At 45.2% G+C, this 19,501-nt stretch overlaps 1 protein-coding gene across 1 annotated transcript in view; it reads right to left on the bottom strand.

Annotated features, from left to right (window-relative positions):
• SART1 (spliceosome associated factor 1, recruiter of U4/U6.U5 tri-snRNP) overlaps window positions 1–19,501 on the bottom strand; it is a 75,507-nt gene that overhangs the window by 35,706 nt on the left and 20,300 nt on the right. The window contains exons 7-11 of the mRNA XM_085896586.1: window positions 12,421–12,520; window positions 10,673–10,815; window positions 10,241–10,447; window positions 4,965–5,074; window positions 4,475–4,722 (exon numbers count right to left, since the gene is read on the bottom strand). Coding sequence (XP_085752712.1) covers window positions 4,475–4,722; window positions 4,965–5,074; window positions 10,241–10,447; window positions 10,673–10,815; window positions 12,421–12,520 — 808 coding nt within the window. The remainder of the gene's footprint in view (window positions 1–4,474; window positions 4,723–4,964; window positions 5,075–10,240; window positions 10,448–10,672; window positions 10,816–12,420; window positions 12,521–19,501) is intronic.

Below are 19,501 nucleotides of genomic sequence, written 5' to 3'. Positions count from 1 at the left end.
AGCAACAAACAGGATTTTGGCACAGTGCAAAAAGTACGAGTAAACAAAACGCATGCACATTGTAAACAGCAACACAGATTATAAGGTGTTATTTTTTTGTAATAGAAAACATCAAAAGAAATTTAATTTAGAAACATGGTATAATAATCACTATTACCTTGCTGTGATGAACTTCTCATTAAAAAAATTAACAAAAAGAACTACAGAGGTCATAGAACATCTTACCCCACGCAATTTTGAGAAAAAGGGCACGGAGAAGGTTCTTTCCAACTCTTGATTTGCGTTTAAGAGCAAGATCTTTTTTTCATACGAGCCACGATTTTGTTTGCATCTCGATATTGCCCAATGCTGAAAATAAGAGCGGAAAATTGATTGGTCGAGAGCTGGCGTCAAATTGCATAATATTTTGTCCAAGTACTGCCAAACTGAAGGTTTTGGGAAGTGATAAGGAGGAGATTTGTGTTCTCGAGTTCAAGTATATAATTAAATTTAAATAAAATAAAGGATCCAAAGGTTGTATAAAAAAAAAAATTTTGGAGAGTTTGCACCGTTGACGCCTCGTCGTTTACACCACATTATTTGACATGTCACATTAGTTCTCCATATGTGTTGTTTGTGTCCTTTATTACATCCTTAAAAACAGTAAGTTTCCTGTTTGGATGATTTCAAATTTTGTTTGACTGTCAGGCAAGCAGAAAAACTTTTTAAAATATTACCTTACTCCCGTGTACATGTGCAACTGGTCGAGATGCCATACAGTTTGCCAAATTCAGAGCCAAAGTACTCCGAAACTACAGGTTTTTGTTCCACTTCATATTCAAAATATAACATTCACAATAAATTAAGTTGTTCCTCGATCAAAAAGCGATGAATGTAGCCACACAGAAAGAAGTGAACCAATTGTTTAACCCCACCTTTCACTTAGTGTGCGAGGGGTAATGACTGCAACCTGTCACTCCATAACTTTATGGAGTGACAAGATATTGTCTAAACAAATTTAAATACAATGCAACAAAAACTAAACAACAGTGCATCCTACACAATCAATGAGTGGTACTTGGTTATTGATGAAATAACATTTATTTCTCTCTACTTCTACCAGCCAATGAAAAAGAACTAATGAAATGTCTAATTTTGTTGTGGAGTGACGGGTTGTGGAGTGACACATGCTTCATCAATTAAAATCTTAATCACAGACAGTCGGAGCAGCTGACTTCAGTTAATCAAGTTCTACAATTCACTTTAGATAGGGGACAACGAATGTGGAGTAGTTTTAGACTCCGAGCCTCGTTAATTAACCAATTAAGGAATTAATTGTTCTTGGCAATATAATCAACACAATTTACCATTATCTTTCGGGAAGTTGATGTCAATATCTTCAGCAAGCAAGAAAATAAAAATAAAAAAATTAAAAAGGGGCAAAACCCCTGGGCGTTCACCTGGCAGAATAATAACACTGAGGAGGAAGTCAGTGTGGGACAGAATCAGTATGTACCAATGAACCAATTTCATCGCAAATACACTCAACCCTCACCATCCGCGTGTTCGCGTATCTGCACTGACCTTTTAGACACCCTTTTCTCTCTGTCCACGTCGATAGTCCCGCATATCCGCAAAAAAAATGAACTCCTCCCACCTCAAACTCCTTCAGTTTTCATGTTTTTTTTTTTTAACACTTTCAATGTTTGGATAACAATATTTTCTTTCATTTAACATTACCAGTCGAAACATAAGTGTACTGTATCACTGGAAAATGTAAAAAATTGCCTTCTGCGTCATCCAGAAACATCCTCCCACCACAAACAAAATAAACCCCAACCACCCTGTACTCGTTCATATTTCATCAGTATTTCAACACTTCCAATGTTTGGATAACAATATTTTCCTTCATTTAATATTACATGTTAAATTACAACTGTACTGTATCACCGGAAAATGGAAAAATTTGAAAATTTACATTCTGCATCTTCCAGCATTTGCCGCACCACTGCATCGTTGCTTTCTGGCTGCTTGGCAGTTGGTGAGGTGCGGTATTTTATTGTGATAAAACTTTGTATCCCGATTATTTAATCATGGGCCCAAATCGTCCATGAAGTGGTGCATCTGCTGAAGAGCAGCATAAAGAAATAAAGAAAGTGATGACATTGGTGGAAAAAGTGAAACTATTCAATCGACTTGAGAGTGGTACACGTGTTACTGTTATGGTGAAAGACTACAACGTCAATGAGCCCACTATACGTTACATTCTTAAATGTAATGATAAAATTACGGCTGGATCAACATAATAAATCTCCACAAAGGCAAGAACACCACATGATAGATGTGAGGGATTTGTGGGTCACTCCTTTGAGATCGATCGGCGACCTCCGTGCCATGACTGTTCAAGCATAACTGACCGGAGCTACCCACCAACAGTACTCCAAGCAGCAAAGCCTTGTTACTGATGGTAAATCATACTTATTTTATCTTATTTTACTCAATTGTTCTTGTTTTTCAATTAAATGTCTTTTTTTATCATTTATGATTTTTGGATTTATTTTGGGATGCTGCAATGTATCTCATTGACTTGCATGTTATAAACTGTTCACAGTTCACGATTTCACCGTTCACGGAAGTTTAGAGGAACGTAACCCCAGTGGACGGTGAGGGTTTACTGTACCTATTTTGGGGAACAACCTCCATAAACCCACTTGGACCCTGATTTTTTATATCGTGTAAACAAAATTTGGTACATCACATGTAATGAAAGTTGTGGTGAAGTTTCATCGAAATTGTGTGCTATCGAGAAGAAAGCTAATACATATTTTGGGGGCCACACCCGTATACCACCTTTGACCCAAAAAATTTTCAATGTCGTGAACAAACCTTTGATGCATCACAGGTGATGAAGCTTTTGGTCAAGTTTCATCCAAATTGTGTGTAGTTTCAGAGAAGAAAGCTAATAAATATTTTGTTGGGGTACCCCCCCCCCTCCCGTAAACTCCCTCTGTTAGAACCCCTCAGACCCTAATTTATTTAATGGTGTGAACAAACCTTCGTGCATCACAGGGGTGAAGGTTGTGGTCAAGTTTCATCAGAATTGTGTGTGCAGTTTCTAAGAAAAAGCAAACACCTATTTTGGGGGGCAACCCCCCCATAGACCTCATTAGAGCCAGATTCTTTAAAAAAAAAATCAGGTCAGGTATGGGAGCACGAGCCAAAGCAGTGTGTCGGTGTGTCCACTTTCCACCGGTACTGCATGGGCCTCCATCGGGCCATCCCCCAGGCAGAAACCTGGCCCATCTCCATCAAATTGAGATGCCGATCAACCTACTGAAACCATGAGGCACGTGTTCGGCTCGTTGGCCTCCACCACTCACGAGGCTCCCTCGCTGAGAGAATCCGGCGAACTGGATCAGCATCAGGAAAACGAGCCACGTGTCCATACAGCCGCAGTTGACGCTCACGGACGATGTAGGTAACAAATCTCATTTGAGTCTCTCTCAGCAACCGCTCATTAGACACAAAGTCCGACCAGCGATAGCCAAGGATTCTCTGTAGAGACCTGGTACCAAAGGAATCAAGTCTCCGTCTCAGATCCCTGGTCAGAGTCCAAGTCTCATATCCATAGAGCAAGACTGGAAACACCAAGGACCTGAAAACTCGGACCTTCGTACTCCTGTGTAGGTACCGACAGCGCCACACCCCATGATCCAGTGAATCCAAGACTCCCCAGGCCTGACCCAGACGTCAATTGACCTCTGGCTCACATCATGCGAAGACATGAATATCAATGCCAAGGTAAGTGAATACAGGGTGATGAACGTTGTGGTCAAGTTTCATCGAAATAGTGTGTGTAGTTTCAGAGAAGACGCTGCAAGTGTTTATGGACGGATGATGCGCCATCCCACAAGCTCCCCAGAACTACGTTCCAGGTGAGCTAACTAGGCACGTCAGCTCAGTGATCAATATATTTTCAGAAACTGCACATTTCTATCTTTCCATTGACATATAACGCATGCTTCATAACTCTGAAATTTAAATTTTGACCTCCACGGACTATTTGTGAAGAATTGGCCAAATACAAAGAATTTTATGACACATGAAAAATATAGCAAGGAGGAAGGAAATGAACTTCTAAAGAAGTACATGAAATAAAAATGCTGAGCATCCAAGCTCTTGAACAAGTATGGGTTAGGGTTAGGTTGTGGGGGGGGGGGGTTCAAATGAAGAGGCAACAGTGCTAAAGTGCATAAACAGCCAGGTAAGCCTCGTTATTCTAATACACACTCAAATGAGAACCAAGTATTCCCTGAACTAATGTCGGAACGTTCAGCAAATCACTTTGCAGGCACTATACAACGTCATTGTAGATATTGATGTGGGTGGAACTGAGAGGAATTAAATCCAGAACTCTCGGGAGTAATTGATGGGGCGATGATGGGTTGTGGAGCGGGATTTGTGGTGGGGGGAGCCCCCTCTAAAGTTAACCAACCTTCTCCATCACTGATTTCCATGTCTTCCACGCCATTACTCCTCGACACAGGATGTACCTGCACGCCAAACTCATCATCATATTCTTTTTTGATGTCTGCTTCAATCTTTATCCTCAGCTCTCCTCCAGTTTCAAAGTCTTGATCTGTCTTTATCTCAATGTCCCTTTCCATCTTTATCCGTACACCCATCGCTTCCTCATCATTCTGCTCATCCTCCTGTGACCGATTTCTGCGCATCCTTCGTGCTCTGTTCACATAATAAGCAAACAAAGAGGAGAAGAATTAAAAGCACAAGGGCACTGGGTAATGTATTTGTACTTAGAATACAAGCAAAGGCACACAGGTTAAGGGTGCCAGATTCAAAAAAAATTTTTTACTCACATCCTCATTTAATAAGTGGGCAAGGTGCCTCCACCGCTTGATGCGAACAATGATATACTGTGTACATTTCCCAAACGTAGCAAAGTGCATTATGATGGCTTTTCCCACCTGGAGCCCAAATCTGCACTGGCATCCGCAATGAGTTCTAACTCATCTGCCTTCAGCATCTTCTTTTTTCGAATCTTTCGGACTCGCCGCTTTGTCGTCTTGAACTTTACCTGGCAGACAAAGGGAGCATCATTGCAGGGAGTAAAAGAAATGTGAAGGTGGAAGTAGAGATATTGAATATTAGAGGCATCATAACCTAAGGCAGGGTGGAAAAACAAATAAACATCAAAGTAACGATGGTAATGACAATTAGAGCAAAGTGGAGTGTGCATACATCGTCATCCATACTAAAGTCAGTGTGTGTGTGTGTGTGTGTGTCCTCCATAACTCCAAAACCATGAAACCTAACAACCTGAAACTTTGCATGCACACGAAGGGAACTCCAAGAGAGAAAATTTGGTGTTTGAGTTAATTAAAACACCCCGTTTGAAGATAATTAACGGCCTTATTTAATTATATATTTTATCATGCGCATCCTCAGTCACCGCTCTCGATGGGGTCTAAAGGCTCATTCTCATTACCTCGCTTGCGTTTAATTTGCCATTTTGTTCAGCCTGCTCAACAATACCTTGAGTTGGAACAGGCCACAATGATTTCTTAACGCCTAAGGTGTTGCTTTCACTTTCCTCACTCATATTATCGAATGCCTGTTCATCTCAGCTACGAATCGTTGGATACATTGCAATGCTTGTAAACACTCGGAGACGCCAGCGTTCGTGGATTTATTTCATTCACACACGTGCGATAACCTCGAGAATCCCTTAAACTAAGCCGAATTACAAAATTTAAGCTCCATTATTGAACTTAGCAGCAGTTCCGACTGTTAAAGTGTTCATTCGTCCAATTCGGGCATTCATTGGGCGTTTCTGGGTACATGGGTTGATATGACCAATCGATAATTGCTTGCCAAGCCAAGCGTTCCGTTGGAGTGCTTGCTTGAGTGCTGAAGCCACTTCGCAAATGCTCCACAAGCTGCTTGGTTGTTTGTTTCAAGCCACTAGAGGCAGAAGACTGGTCGCTTGGCTGATGGAAACGCCGAACTTTGCGTAATTGGGATCTGGAAAAAAAAAACCCGGAACGAAAATCAACTTTCACCCTTCAACAATAGTGTGAATAAATGAGTGAAATAATAGCTGCTTTCTCCTGTCCTCTTCTCACCTATGTTGCAAGTAGAGTGTCCTACTTTGTAACGCTTAAAAAGGTTGTGTATAATTAGCATTTTCTGAAGCTAATTGATATGAGAAACAGGATTGAATAAGACTCACATTATTATAAGTAAAGAAGAAGGTGAAGGAGGAAGAGTTTTCCACCCAGTTTTATATAGAACACCGCGGTTAAAAAGAAAACATTGCTGTTTGGGCGTGATTTATCGCCCCGGTAATGCCCTGGTATGCTGCCTACCCTCTCCTCACACTTCCTTCCCTTGCCCTGACGCTGCCTTCATTCCTCTCACACCATTCCTTCCCATTCCCTCCCCTCCCGCTGCCTCCACCCCCCCACCCCGCTGCATTCCCTTCCCTCCCGCTGCATTCCCTTCCACCTCCCTCATGCTATCCTCCTCCTAACCCCCCTCCCCTCTCCACCTCCATTCTACATCTCCTGGAGGTCTCAGTGTGCTGTATTAACGTGTTGTTTTAACATACCCCATTACGTTCAATACTGCAATACCACCCCCCCACCCCCACACCTTCTCCACAAGTCCCACTGCCAAACACAAGTCGAGAACCCATCCCCCCATGCTCCCTCCTCCAAAACCCCTCCCCCTCCCCACTTTCCCCTCTCCTCCTCACTCCCCCACCCCCACCCTCCCAGAGTATATAGCAACATTTGGTGAGGTGTCGCTCCCCCCACCCATCTCGCCTCCCTCCTTGCTGTCCCCGATCTCCTCACCCCTCCTCCATTTTCTCTCCCTTCCTTCCTTCCCTCCCCCCTCAATCCTTCCCTTCCTCACTCTCCCACCCCTCCCCCTCCCCCTCATCCCCACCCCAACCCCTCTGTTAAGGGGTCTATTTAGGACTGACGGTTTAGTTTTGAATTTAAAACGGCTTCCCCAGAGTGTCGCATGTATTAATCAGATTCGGAGTGAGCCGACCGGAGGGGTGCGAAGGTCGCAAAATGTACGAACATTCATGCATGCAGGCAGGTCTTTGCCAGGTAGATAGTGTCGGTTTTAAATGCTCCGGCCCAGTTTTATATCGAACTCTGCGGTTAAAAAGAAAATGTTAGTTTGGGCACATTTTATTGTACTTCCATTCCCCTCGTGCTGCCTTCCCTCCCCCACCCCTCTTCTCCCTCTCCCCGTCCACCTCCTCCCTCTCCCCGTCCTAGTATTCCCATCAGTAAAGCAACGGGTGGTATTTGCTTGAAAAGCAATCTATTTGTCTGATGGTAAAAAGTCATATAAACGTACAATATTTTTCGGTGTAAAAGTTGATACTCCCCCCCCCACCCCCCCCCACCCCTGGAAGTCCTGGCCTCGACTTGTACTCAGAATCGACTTATGTACGGTTTAAGACCTGCAGCTTGTTTTAAATAATGAACTTTTGTATGATAACTTGTTGTTCGTCTTTCGGCTGCTCCCGTTAGAGGTCGCCACAGCGGATCATCCGTTATGATCCGCATACTGATTTGGCACAGGTTTTACGCCGGATGCCCTTCCTGACGCAACCCTGGTCGCCTCTTAAGACACAGGGATAAGGATTGGGTTTCGCCATGATTCCGGGCTGCCCTACACTCTCTCATAGCGCGGCCCAGCACAGAGCTCCCGTCCTCAAGCGATCCTCCAACCCAAGCCTCCGAGTAGCCGGATTACAGGCGCACGCCACTACGCCCAGTTGAACTTTTGTATGATAACAAACATTCAAAAACTATTTACATTCCAAATTTATCCGAAAGGTTGTCCCACAAAGCAAAATGAAAAAAATAAGCACAAAACAGCTCATTAATATTCATGACCCTGGAAGTACCGTATGCAGCGATGCGTTGTGAGTGGCAGGGAGGAATTAACAGCTGATTGTTCTGACTGACTCACAGTTTTGCTAACTAGTGTAGTATATTTTGCTTTGCCTTATCCTCCAAAAAGACAGCCATGAATGAAGGAAAGAAAAATGGGGAAATTAGCTCATTTGACTTGTACTCCACATCAACTCATAGGCCGAAAAGTACGGTACGTGTCCATACGAATATGCAGGGTCGACAAATAAAATACTCTTCGGTTACATTAACATTCAACTTATCTCAAAATGTTTTGGAAGTCAAGCGAAGGGGTGGGGTGGGGTGGGGGAGGGGGAGGAAGGGGTAGAACCTCAGCACTATCTCCAACAACAACAAAAAACAATATGCGGGGTCCTTAACAACTCGAAAAAGAAAAATTAAAACTGATGTCAATGAGTTGGGCTAGTTGAGCATTAAAGTGTGAAATAATTATACAATCAAGAGTCTCCACCAAGAAGTCATTTTGGGCATAAACTTCTTGCTGATGACACCACACACTACTGGGACATCCTTCATCCCTCAGACAGACAGGCTGCAGCCTCTTCCCTCCCTCTCTTCAGTCCTTGGAAAAAAAAAAATCACAAACTGGTCAAACACTTGGAACATGCCTTTCAATCCTGATGAATCTCATACTCTCACTACGTCTCTCCGAAAGGACCGTCTGGCAACTCCCACACACCTCCATCTACTTTCTTCACAATCCTGATCTTGAGGAAGTTCAGTCTTTCAAACTCCTGGGTCTCACTGTCAGCCATGATCTTTCTTGGGGAAACCACATTTCAAACTTGGCCTCCAATGCCAGCTGCCGACTGTGCATTCTCCATCGTACAAAGTCCTTCTTTAGCAACACCTGAACTCCTATTCACCTTCAAGGCCTTCATCTGCAGCTTGATGGAGTACTCTGCCCCTCTGGGCTGGCTCCCCTGCCTCACATCTTCCTCAGGTTGACACCATGGAAACCAAGGCCTTCAAGATTATTGGCATCTCCCATAATGAAGCTGAGTCCATGGGTCTATCACTTCACCATTGCAGACAGGTAGGTAGTCTCTGTCTTCTACCATCACCTTTCTTATCTTGCACCCTCTGCTCTTTTCGTGCTTTGTCCCCCCCCACCCCCCACAGGTTTCCGCAGGGTACCCCTCCCCCCCCCCAACCAACCCCAATCCCTCCTCCATCCAAATTTTCAGCTTTCCCTCCTTGGAGTCTCCTTCTGTATCTATATTGTCCAACCCATGCATCCTCTCCTGCCCCTCATTGTCTGTCCACACCCATTGTCTGTCCAAGTCTGCCTCTATCTCGGCCTTCATCTCTGCTGTTGGAGTTTCTCCCTCTCTCCACTGTTCATTTTGCATCCCGTTACGTTCTGATCCATTCAGTGTACTAGCTCTTCGACGAGCATCTACTATCTGTGGAAAGGAAAAAGAAAGCATTATCTTCGAAAGAAATTGATTCGGAGTTGCAGAGAACAGGAGCAATTGTACGTGAACATTACTTTATATCCAGATACGACCCTTGTAAGGTTATGTTGATTATAGAGAATCAGCGAAAAACCTGTCCTTGTGGAAGGGTTAAATGCCCCAGAATTATGGATGGGATGACTTGTAATACCCTCTCCAACCAGGCAGCACAAAACGATACACATTTACATAGAGAATCGGGTTGCTATCCCCGTGGCGAACCACCAGAGCTACCACTTATTTTTAACCACCTAAAACTACTCCGGGCAAACCCTCAGAATAACCAGCAGTTTTCAACTCATTCCATCCAGTGGTTCAGGAGAGCATGCAAGTCCAACACACATACACACAGACACTTCTCGAATCATAGTACCATTATCATGTCACCTTCGGGTTGCTGGTAAAAACCCAGTTGCCTCACTAATGACCTGAAATAATTAATACCTCCTGTCCTGCCCCCCTTTTGGCGAGTCAAAATGTGATGCCACTCTAGACTTTGTGCTCGTTTCTTAAAGTCATCAGGGCAATGTGCAATGGGCACTACAATGGTGCCATTAAAAAGGTAGCGCCATCCAACTTTGGTTTCATCCCCAAAAACTATCCGGGATCTTTCATTGTTAATTTACAAGTTCCCATTCACCTGTTCTCCACCATGTCCCATTGTCAGTTTGTTAGATGTTGCACCCAATTGTCGTTAACTTGACAATTAAAACATTAAAACACAACGGTCCACAGGGACGGCCTTCACAAACTTCTCTTCCTTCCTTTATAAATGTTTCCACCTCCACAATCCCTATCTGTGCACGACGTCCAAGAAGCACACACCATCTCATCATGGGTGTAGAACTCAGAGGCGACCCGTGGGGCGGCCACGTCCAGGCTTTGAGACTGGTCGCGTAGGGTTTCTCGAATGCGATGGAGCTCCCGCTCCCAAGAACCGTCAGCTTCACCACGTTTGTCCAGCCGAAACGATTGCTTCTTTTCACCCTCGATCTCCTCATCGTACTTGCTGAGCAAAGACCTTGGTTTCATCTAACAGTGGGCAGGGATCAAGAGAGGACAATGAGATGGGAAGGAGACAAAATCAAGGGAAAGAACAGTTGATACCACAAACCTCAAAGGCATAAACGCGAGGCACCAACCAAACATCGATACCTACGCCATCCTGGGTATTAAAAAATAAATACATTTATAAAAAGGTCGACCAATGGCAAAATGAAAATAATTCCCAAATAAAATCCATAAAATGACCCCCACCACTGCCAAGCCATCCACGGTCTCGGTTTCATCAAATGGTAGGTAGTCAGGCTTTTTCTTTTTCAGCTGGACATTTCTCTCAGCCTTTTCAGAATCCACAATGTTCACATTTTGAAGGATATCTTCCTCCTCATCCAAAACACCTGAATTAAGATCACACAAAACATCACAGCAAAATCTCAAATGGATCGGAAGTATAACCGAATGGTTCGAGCACAAGACAAACCATCGGGTTATCATGGCTATGCAGGAAAAATTTAAAAAGGTACAAATGCAAGTTATGTTTATGAAACAATAAATGTTATGTCAATAAATAAACAAACAAACAAACAAATAAATAAATAATCTCAGCCATGAGTCACTCGTGAAGTGGAGCACTTTGAGCGGACCAAATATACACAGAGTTGTATCCATGACCTTATATCAAGTTATCATTCATTCCGTTATGTTCTTACCCTGGAAGCAATCTACATACAAGTTATTCAATTGTTTGAAACACCTATAAGAAAGAGAGAATAACTTATTGTACAATTTTGTTGACTTGTACCGAAAAAAACCATCATAAACAGATAGGCCCCAAGTGTTCAGAGCGGTGAAAGCACAAACAATGACACACGATCACGCTCACAGCACGAGAATCTGTGGTAGGACCTTGTCGGCGAGAAATGTACCGTGCTAACCATTCCATTACCAGACCATCACCATGCCGCTGTATCGTATAATTACAGAAAAAAAAAATCACATGAAGAATCAAAAAATTCTCGGATCCGGATCAATTTGTTCTTCTCACACACCCAACATGTCCACCAAGTTTCATCTGAATCCGTCCACAACTTTTTGAGATATTCTGCTCACAGACAGACAGACATGGGTGAAAACATAAGCTCCGTCCACCTTCGGTGGCGGAGGTAACCCGAGCGAAGTTGATGGCACGCCGTCACAAATTCCCCCCCGAAGCACAGTTAAAGATGGGAAAAAGTTCCACCAGAATGACCCCATAATCAAAATTTGAGTTACAATTATTTTCCCATTTCGACCCCTGTGACATGAAGTCCGGGACACGAACCGGGGGTCGAATGTAAAAAACCGTCATGTATTCAATGTGATCATCAATGTGGAACATGTATAAAGTTTCATTAAAAACAAAACATGTTCAAAAATGTCAACGTAATTGCATTTTTTGGAACTTGACCTTTTGAATGCTGCACATTCGTGTCATGTGGTGATCATAATGACCAAGTATGGTGAATTTCCACACAACCGTTTCGGAGGAGTTAGGGTGACAGACGGATAGACGGACAAAGAGACTGAGCCCATTACAACATCCCCCCCCCCTCGTTTGTTTTCAAAAAGCGTGGGGATAAAAACAATGGCAAGTCCGACACATCCCACAGCACGAAATAAAACCACACCACACTGAGAACTTACATAAATATGGCACACAGGCCACGGGAAGAAGAATATTATTGTACAAACAAAGTCGTAGATCATTGGCAGACAGAAAAGAAGATTCCTTCAGTTGCTAACTTCGCTGCCACATTTAAATACACGGCTGTGGCCTTTTCTGGCCCAATGGTACGGAATTGCGTATTTGTGCCGCCTCGGCAGATCGTGCGTTAAAATTGCCGCAACACAGCAACTAATCTGTAAAAGTGTCGTAAATCAATTTCACCTTGCACACATTCCTTACATCCAAGATTACACCGTGCAAGTAAAGATGAGACATGTTGGGAAGAACCCTCACAAACCTTTGTCCTTGAGTGTCAGTATAACCCTCTCGCCCTCTTGAAATGTTTCCACCGCGTGCTCCACTTTTAGTCCACTAAGATTATGAGAATTGTACTGCTCCTGGTAAAAAAAAAATAAAAATAAAAAAAATCAAAGGCAAATGGAATGTAAGCTCGGCAATGTTACCATCATCTGCATCAGAATCATTAATACAATTACTTTCACCGTTGAAAGGAAGAAAAAAAAAATTTCACCGGAAAGTGAAACGGACACCTGCCGATGACCCCCGTGCAAGTGTTTGGGTACTACGTTCGTGAAAGATCTTCCAACGTGTCGTGATGACGAGTATACGAAGAAACAAAAAAGTTTTTTGATCCGTGGCAAGTATGCAAATAAACACTTGATTTGAAAAACAAACAGACAACAAGTACCAGTGCATTCAAAGTTCACCGTACCCCCATGCCAAATAAAGAAATTAATCTTCCAGCGTGCGACAGTGCCGGGGCGCCTTCGGCTTTGGCGCCTGAATCAGTTCTCTGATTTGTAGGATTGCCTGTCTGTGCCAATATAATCTAGGTCCGTTGTTTAACCCAGGTCTTTAAAAGGTGGTTAATTCAGTCATTTCAGGTCATCTCCAAAAACTACCCATGATCTTTCATAGCTAATTTACAAGCTTCTGTTGTATTTTTCGGTGAATTAATTCATTGCCGGGTCTTTGGCACCCCGGCGATGCCGCCATTAGGAGCGAGCGGTGGGCAATAATAATCGATTGATTCAGTGATCAATTGTGTAATTGAAATAAATAAGTCGTAAAACAATTAATTTCTCAATCAATTGGCTAGTAGCACACCAAAACCACCACCGTTTCATCCGAATCTGTAACTCATTGAAAATTAATTCATCGAAAAACAAATAGTTATTCGATTCATGAATAAATCAAAAATACTCTTTATAGCCAAATCACTTGGTAACTGTTGTCAAAATATCAGATTCTGAGCTCAAAAGGTGCCCAAGATATTGCCTGGATGAGAAATAAAATAAATAATGAATTAATAAATCGATAATAATTAACGAATGAATGAAGCAGTTCATTAATCCAAAAAAAAAAAAAATTTTAAACGCTTTTGCAAAAGCAGATCTTCACTTTTGTCCCTAAATTTCTACTTCCCAGCTCAAATGGCTGAGATATCGCCAGGACAAACAAACAAGCCAGTAGGCGGACATGGGTAGTCGATCAAGTCGAATTTAGTCGTTTTTCAGCCGATACTAGCCAACAAAAGCGTCCATAGCAACGGTTCTTTCTCACACATAACTAGGACAAACCATGAACCTACCATGCCAGTTTCATGTATATCTGACTCAGTCTCTGAGATATAACGAACTTCGTTTTTTATTGTTTTCGACCAGGGTTCATTCAGTCTATCTTCTCCAGCAGTTTTCATAGGATTCGGCTGGAAATTTTTGACAATATGGCTGAATGTACTGCCCACAGTCGCATGTGGCCTGATTTTTGATTTTCGAAAAAATTAATTTTTGAGATTTTTTTTGAAAATTTTGAAGGTCCTTTGCTGGGCAACGGATGGGTCCATAGCAATGGTTCTCATTTGCACACAACTACGTCATGGTATGAACCTACCAACCAAGTTTCATTGAAATCGCCATTGTATTAACGGAGCACTGGACCGAACAGACATACATACAGACAGACAAACATATCGACGGAAATACTGATAATAAGGGTAGACTAGATCGACTACCCAATGAAATTGCTCGTTGAGCAAGGAATTGCCGGAATAACTTTGTCATATCTCCATGATCTCTGAAAAAACAAAAACCTGGAAATCAATTTGGTTCTTACAAGTCAATAGTGCTACTGCTTAATGAGTTATAGCACTCAGTTTGGTCATGATCATAACTTGGAAGTCAATCGGACTTGAAATGGCGTTTTTAATCGCAATTTGAAAGTTTTGACCCGACCCAACTGACATTCGACCCCCGACCGCGAAGAAGGGTGTTGGTGTGACACCCCAATGAGACATATGGTTGGATGCAAAATTGGAAGATGCACATTTTGGATTTGGTTTGAAGTCGATACGACCATTTTAGTGGCCGTTATTGCGAAAATAAGAATTTCGGTTTTTCGGTGACCTTGACCTTTGACCTAAATTCGCCAAAAACGACAAGTGTCTAAGTTGGACCAGGGCCGATGTCTGTACCCAGTTTGGTTATGATCGCTGAAATGGTGTGGCTGCTACAGGGTAAACAAACACAAAAACAGACAGAATGACACACAACGGACCAACATAATTGCCAAAATCGTAAGGATTCCGGCAATTAAAAAGAAAACAACAAACAAACAAACAAGCAGTCATAGACTGGTACTTACGAAATCGTCAACTTGACCTCTGACTTTGTCTGATAAAAGCTGTCTCGAGAGAAGGTAGCGAAGCAAACCAGAAGTTTCTACGATGAATCTGTACCAAACCATCAAAAATTGAATGTTTGACCTCACTGTGACCTTGACCTTTGACCGATTTTGACCAAAATGTAATCAGCGCAAGCCATCACCCTCCTGAATCACATGATGCAATTTGACATTGGTAGCTTCTTCCGTTCTCGAGTTATCGTGCCAACAAACAAACACACAAACACACACACAAACAAACAAACAAGCAGTCATAGACTGGTACTGACGAAATGGTCAACTTGACTTCTGACCTTGTCTCATGAAAGCTGTCTCCAGAGAAGGTAGCGACGCAACGACTCAAAGACGCAGAGAGGAAGAACGACTCAAATGGGAAGGAAAATGGAGCCAGGAAGAAATGCAAATAGTCACGGAAACAGAGACACGGGAGATAGTGGGTGGATTAAAAGGACCTAAGGACGAACACACACACACAGAGGTAGCGAGGCTTAATGGGGGTGAGCTGGCAGAACGTGTTGTGACCCGGTGCAAGCAGCTGGATAGCCTCCTTCGGGAACGGAGGGAGACGCTATTCTCCCTTGAAGCTGATCGCGACCAGGTGAGTTCGGTCATGTCAAGCGAGTTAGAGGGGGCGAGTGCTGCGAAAGGGTGCACGAGGAGCTTGGGGGGTATGGAGGCCCCGGGAACCCTTGTGGTGACATGATTCGCCAGCGTGAGTGTCCCGGTGTGCGTGGTTGCGAGTGAGCCGAAATGCGTGCCTTCCAGCGCACCGTGTGTGACAGAGACCCCGTGTGTGAGAGAGACCCCGTGTATGAGTGGTGTGGTTACGAGTGTGGTCCCAGTGTGTGTGGTGTCGAAGTGTGTGCTCACAAGTGTGGTAAAATGCATGCTTCTCAGCACGCCGTGCGTGAGTGAAGGGGTGTGTGTGACAGAAACCCTGTGTGGAAGTGAAACACCACGTGTGAGTATCACCGCGTGTGTGAGTAGTATGGTGTGTGTGAGTGAAAGGGTCTGTGTGAGTGAAGCACGGTGTGTGAGAGACAGCGTGCGTGAGGTCACTGTACGTGAGGGAGATGATGGTGGGCATGCGCGAGCAAGCAGCCGCGTCTCCGAGAGTGAGTGTAATGTTGAGGTGTGTGTCTCATGACACGCGGGAGTTTGAGCGTGTGGATTGAATGGAGACAACGACAGCGACAGAGGGACAAGGGCTGGGTAGCGGCCGTAGCTGCATTGAGCACCGTGCCGGGTTTGCACGGCAGTGCGTGCGGGGTCCGTGCTGTGCAACGCACGAGTGAAACCCGGTCCGGAAACGCCAGCTGTGGATGTTAGCCGATCCCGCGGACGGACAAAAGCTAGGCTGGATAATGGATTTGGACCGGATGGGTTCTCCACGCGAGCGGGTTTGTAAAAGCTCCGACGAGAAGAGCACATGTGTTCGCATGGGGAACCCCTCGAAACGCGGGGCTTGCTTTGGGATGCGCATGGTGACGTAATGGCTGCACGTGTGGTTGGAATCCGGAAGGAGGGTGAATCCCTGCCGGATGGTACCGTCCAAGAGGGACGAGGCGTGCGAAGCGCGAACGGCCGCCATGACGTCACGCAAAAGGTGCGCGAGTTGTGAATTGCCACGCTGGTGCACATGTTGCGAACTGCCGCGCTGGTGTTGCGCGATGGAAAAAAAAGTAGAGCAAAGCAGGCCTCTGTTCGGGTGAACAGGATTCCCGAGGCAGGGGTGGAAGACCCCTGTCTTGGGCACGGGACACCACTAGTTAGGGGGATGGGTTTGCTTAGCGAGACCGGCTTCATGGGGCAGGCATAAGTCCTCATGGGGCCCGTGGAATGGATTAGGAAGAGGGATGTCAGTTTAGATTTAGTAGGGAAATGGAAAAGTAATATTTGGAGACACGGACAGACTTTGGATGTGTAGAGGGGACGAAGCTTAGCTACGTAGTGTTAAAAGGACCGTCCTGTAGTGTAAGGGACGACGAGGGAGCATGAGGTAGTTAGGGGATTTAGCAAGAAGAATGGCAGTAATCAGTGATGTGAGCGATGGATTGAAACATGTTGAATGAGTGAGGCCAGCGAGCCTGTGTGTATGGAGCAAATGTGGAATACATGGTGCGATGAGTGATTGGGGGGAGGAGTGATTCCCACTCAAGAGACCCGGGGTCAGTGTAAAGTGAGTTAGTGGGTTAGTCAAATTGACAAAATGGATGTCGTTTTGTTGGTGTCGAGAGTAGGCTCGAAACCTGTTTGGAGGGGTGCAGGAGCCCTGTTGACAGGCTAGGAGCGTGGCTGCGAACGGTGAGTATCGCTGAGTGGGTAGCCCGGGCACCGGGCTAGTCGGCTGCAGTAGGCCAAGGGCCCATGGGGGGCCGGGATAGTGTAGTGGGCACGGGTGTGCCCGCATGATGCGGGGGCCCGGGGCACCATATGCCACGGGGCAGTCTACTGGCACGGGCGACCCTCGGAAAGGGGCCCGGGGTGCCAGCCTGCCACGTGAGCGTGGAGGGGGAGTCGCCAGGGAGGGCACTCCCCAGTTTAGGGAGCTGGTAGGCTCGGAGGCAGTGTAGTGCCCAGGGGTGCCATCGTAGGAGAATCGGCAGAGGGTAGTTCCTGCCAAGGGAGCCACGCGTCCCAGCCACTAAACCTTGCAAGGGCACGAGGGAAAACTGGGGGGCATGGTCCAAAATTGTGAGGACACCAACACAGGTGACGGGAATCTTGGTTGTTAGAACCGATAGTTTAAGCGAGAGGGGCTTGTTTAAGGTTAATAATTGTTAGGGGAGATTAGGAAGTGTACCCCTCCGCACCATCCATCCCTTCGCTCTCCTTGTGGGCCACTGGACTCACTTTGGGTAAAGATCGCTGAAATCTGAGGAGGCCGTTCTGAGGCTTGAATTGGGCCTCGACACAGGACGCTAGCTCTCCCTTATTCCCCTCCGGGAAGGGAACGTCGGGGTTGGGAGTAGGCTAGGAGACAGAATAGGTTAGCCAGACAGAGACGATAAAGGGGGTTCGGGAGACGAATTTATAGTAGGGACAATAAAAAAGAATAAAATAAAACAAAAAAAACTAGAGGGGGAGCACTCGTTAGAGTGCAAAACCTCCGCCGCCAATACTGCTGGGTCACTTAAGTGAACCCGATATTCTCTTCATTGTCGGTCAAAACGGATCAGACTCTACTGAACCACGATTGAATAAACTAAATCAGATCGACGCGCATGTAGAAATGCCAAAAAAATAAAATCGAAATTTTTTTGAAAAAAAGTTGCAAATTTTGTTTTTTTTTTCTCTAACAAATTTTTTTGTTGTTGTTGGAAATCACTTAAAACATGTACAAATGCAAAAACAAAAATTCTAATATTTTTTCAAAATGGCCACCATAGCGGCCATATTGTACTTTGGACCAAGTCCAAAATCTAATGGCATGATCATTGGACCATACCTAATCCCCCCCACCAAGTTTCGTCGAAATCCGTCCAGGAGTTTTTCCGTAATACTGTTCACAAACAAACAAACAGACAGGGATGAAAACAGTAACCTCCGTCCATCTTCGATGGTGGAGGTTAATAAGTTGGGGCTAAATTTGTTTTGTTTGCAAACTAAGGGAGTGGGTATGGAGAGAGACAGGCAAAGGCGATAGGTTGGGAGGGAGACAGTAGGGTAGGTCCGAGCCCGCCTTCCGAGTGGCCAGCACCACCGCACTCCCTCCACCAACCTCACTACTGCAAGGCCTATGCCGGTCATTCATCTGCCGACTGCTTTTTTTACTACAAGGCCTGTGCCGGTCATTCATCCGCCGGCTGTTTTACTGCAAGGCCTGTGCCGGTCATTCATCTGCCGGCTGTTTGTTACAAGGCCTGTGCCGGTCAGCTTCACCACTGGCCCGTTTTGCTACAACGGCCTTGTTTTGCCTTGCCATGCCTTGTCTGCCTGCCTTTGCCTTGACGCCATGCCTGCTAGCCCTTCTGTTTTGCATTTGCCCCCATTCATTACCATGTACGCCAGGATCATCGCGCGTTCTGCAGTGACTGCCCCGGAGGCAGCCGCATCACAGGACTGCATTGGCAACCCGTGCATCGTGTGTTCCATCCATCCATCCATCCATCCATCCATCCATTCATTGCTTGTGTTTGCTTGAGTCAGATCATCACGCATGCTGCAGGGACTGCCCTGAAGGCAGCCACATCACGGGACTGCACTGGCAGCCCGTGCACCATTTTCTTGCTCGAGTCAGATCATCGCGCGTTCTGCAGGGACTGCCCTTTCGGCAGCCGCATCACGGGACCGCATTGGCGGCCCGTGCAACATTGTTTGCTGCGTCAGATCGTAGCGCGTACTGCAGGGACTGCCCTGTAGGCAGCCGCATCATGGGACTGCATTGGCGGCCCGTGTACCGCTTGTGTTCACTGCGTTGATTTCAAAGGGGGAGGCCTTGGACTGCGTGTGAGCAGCCAGCCACATTCCCTGCACTGCATTGTTCATGAGCCAGAGACTGCATGTGAGCAGCCTGGCTCCCTGCCTTTTCCCCCACAGAGTCCATCGATCCTGGGCCATGGTGTTGTGTACATTTATAAGGTTAAGGTGTAAAATGTACATGAGTTAGACCCCTGCATGTTTGTCTTAGCACTGGCAATTTATTGAAGTCGTCTGTATGAGTGGGTTTGTTTAGT

This window comes from Eptatretus burgeri, chromosome 9 (assembly GCF_056783735.1).
Source record: "Eptatretus burgeri isolate ZD-2024b chromosome 9, Ebu_testis_v1, whole genome shotgun sequence".
Lineage (NCBI taxonomy): Eukaryota > Metazoa > Chordata > Myxini > Myxiniformes > Myxinidae > Eptatretus > Eptatretus burgeri.
Note: the sequence above shows the minus strand (reverse complement) of the source record. Positions and strands in the feature narration are given on the sequence as shown.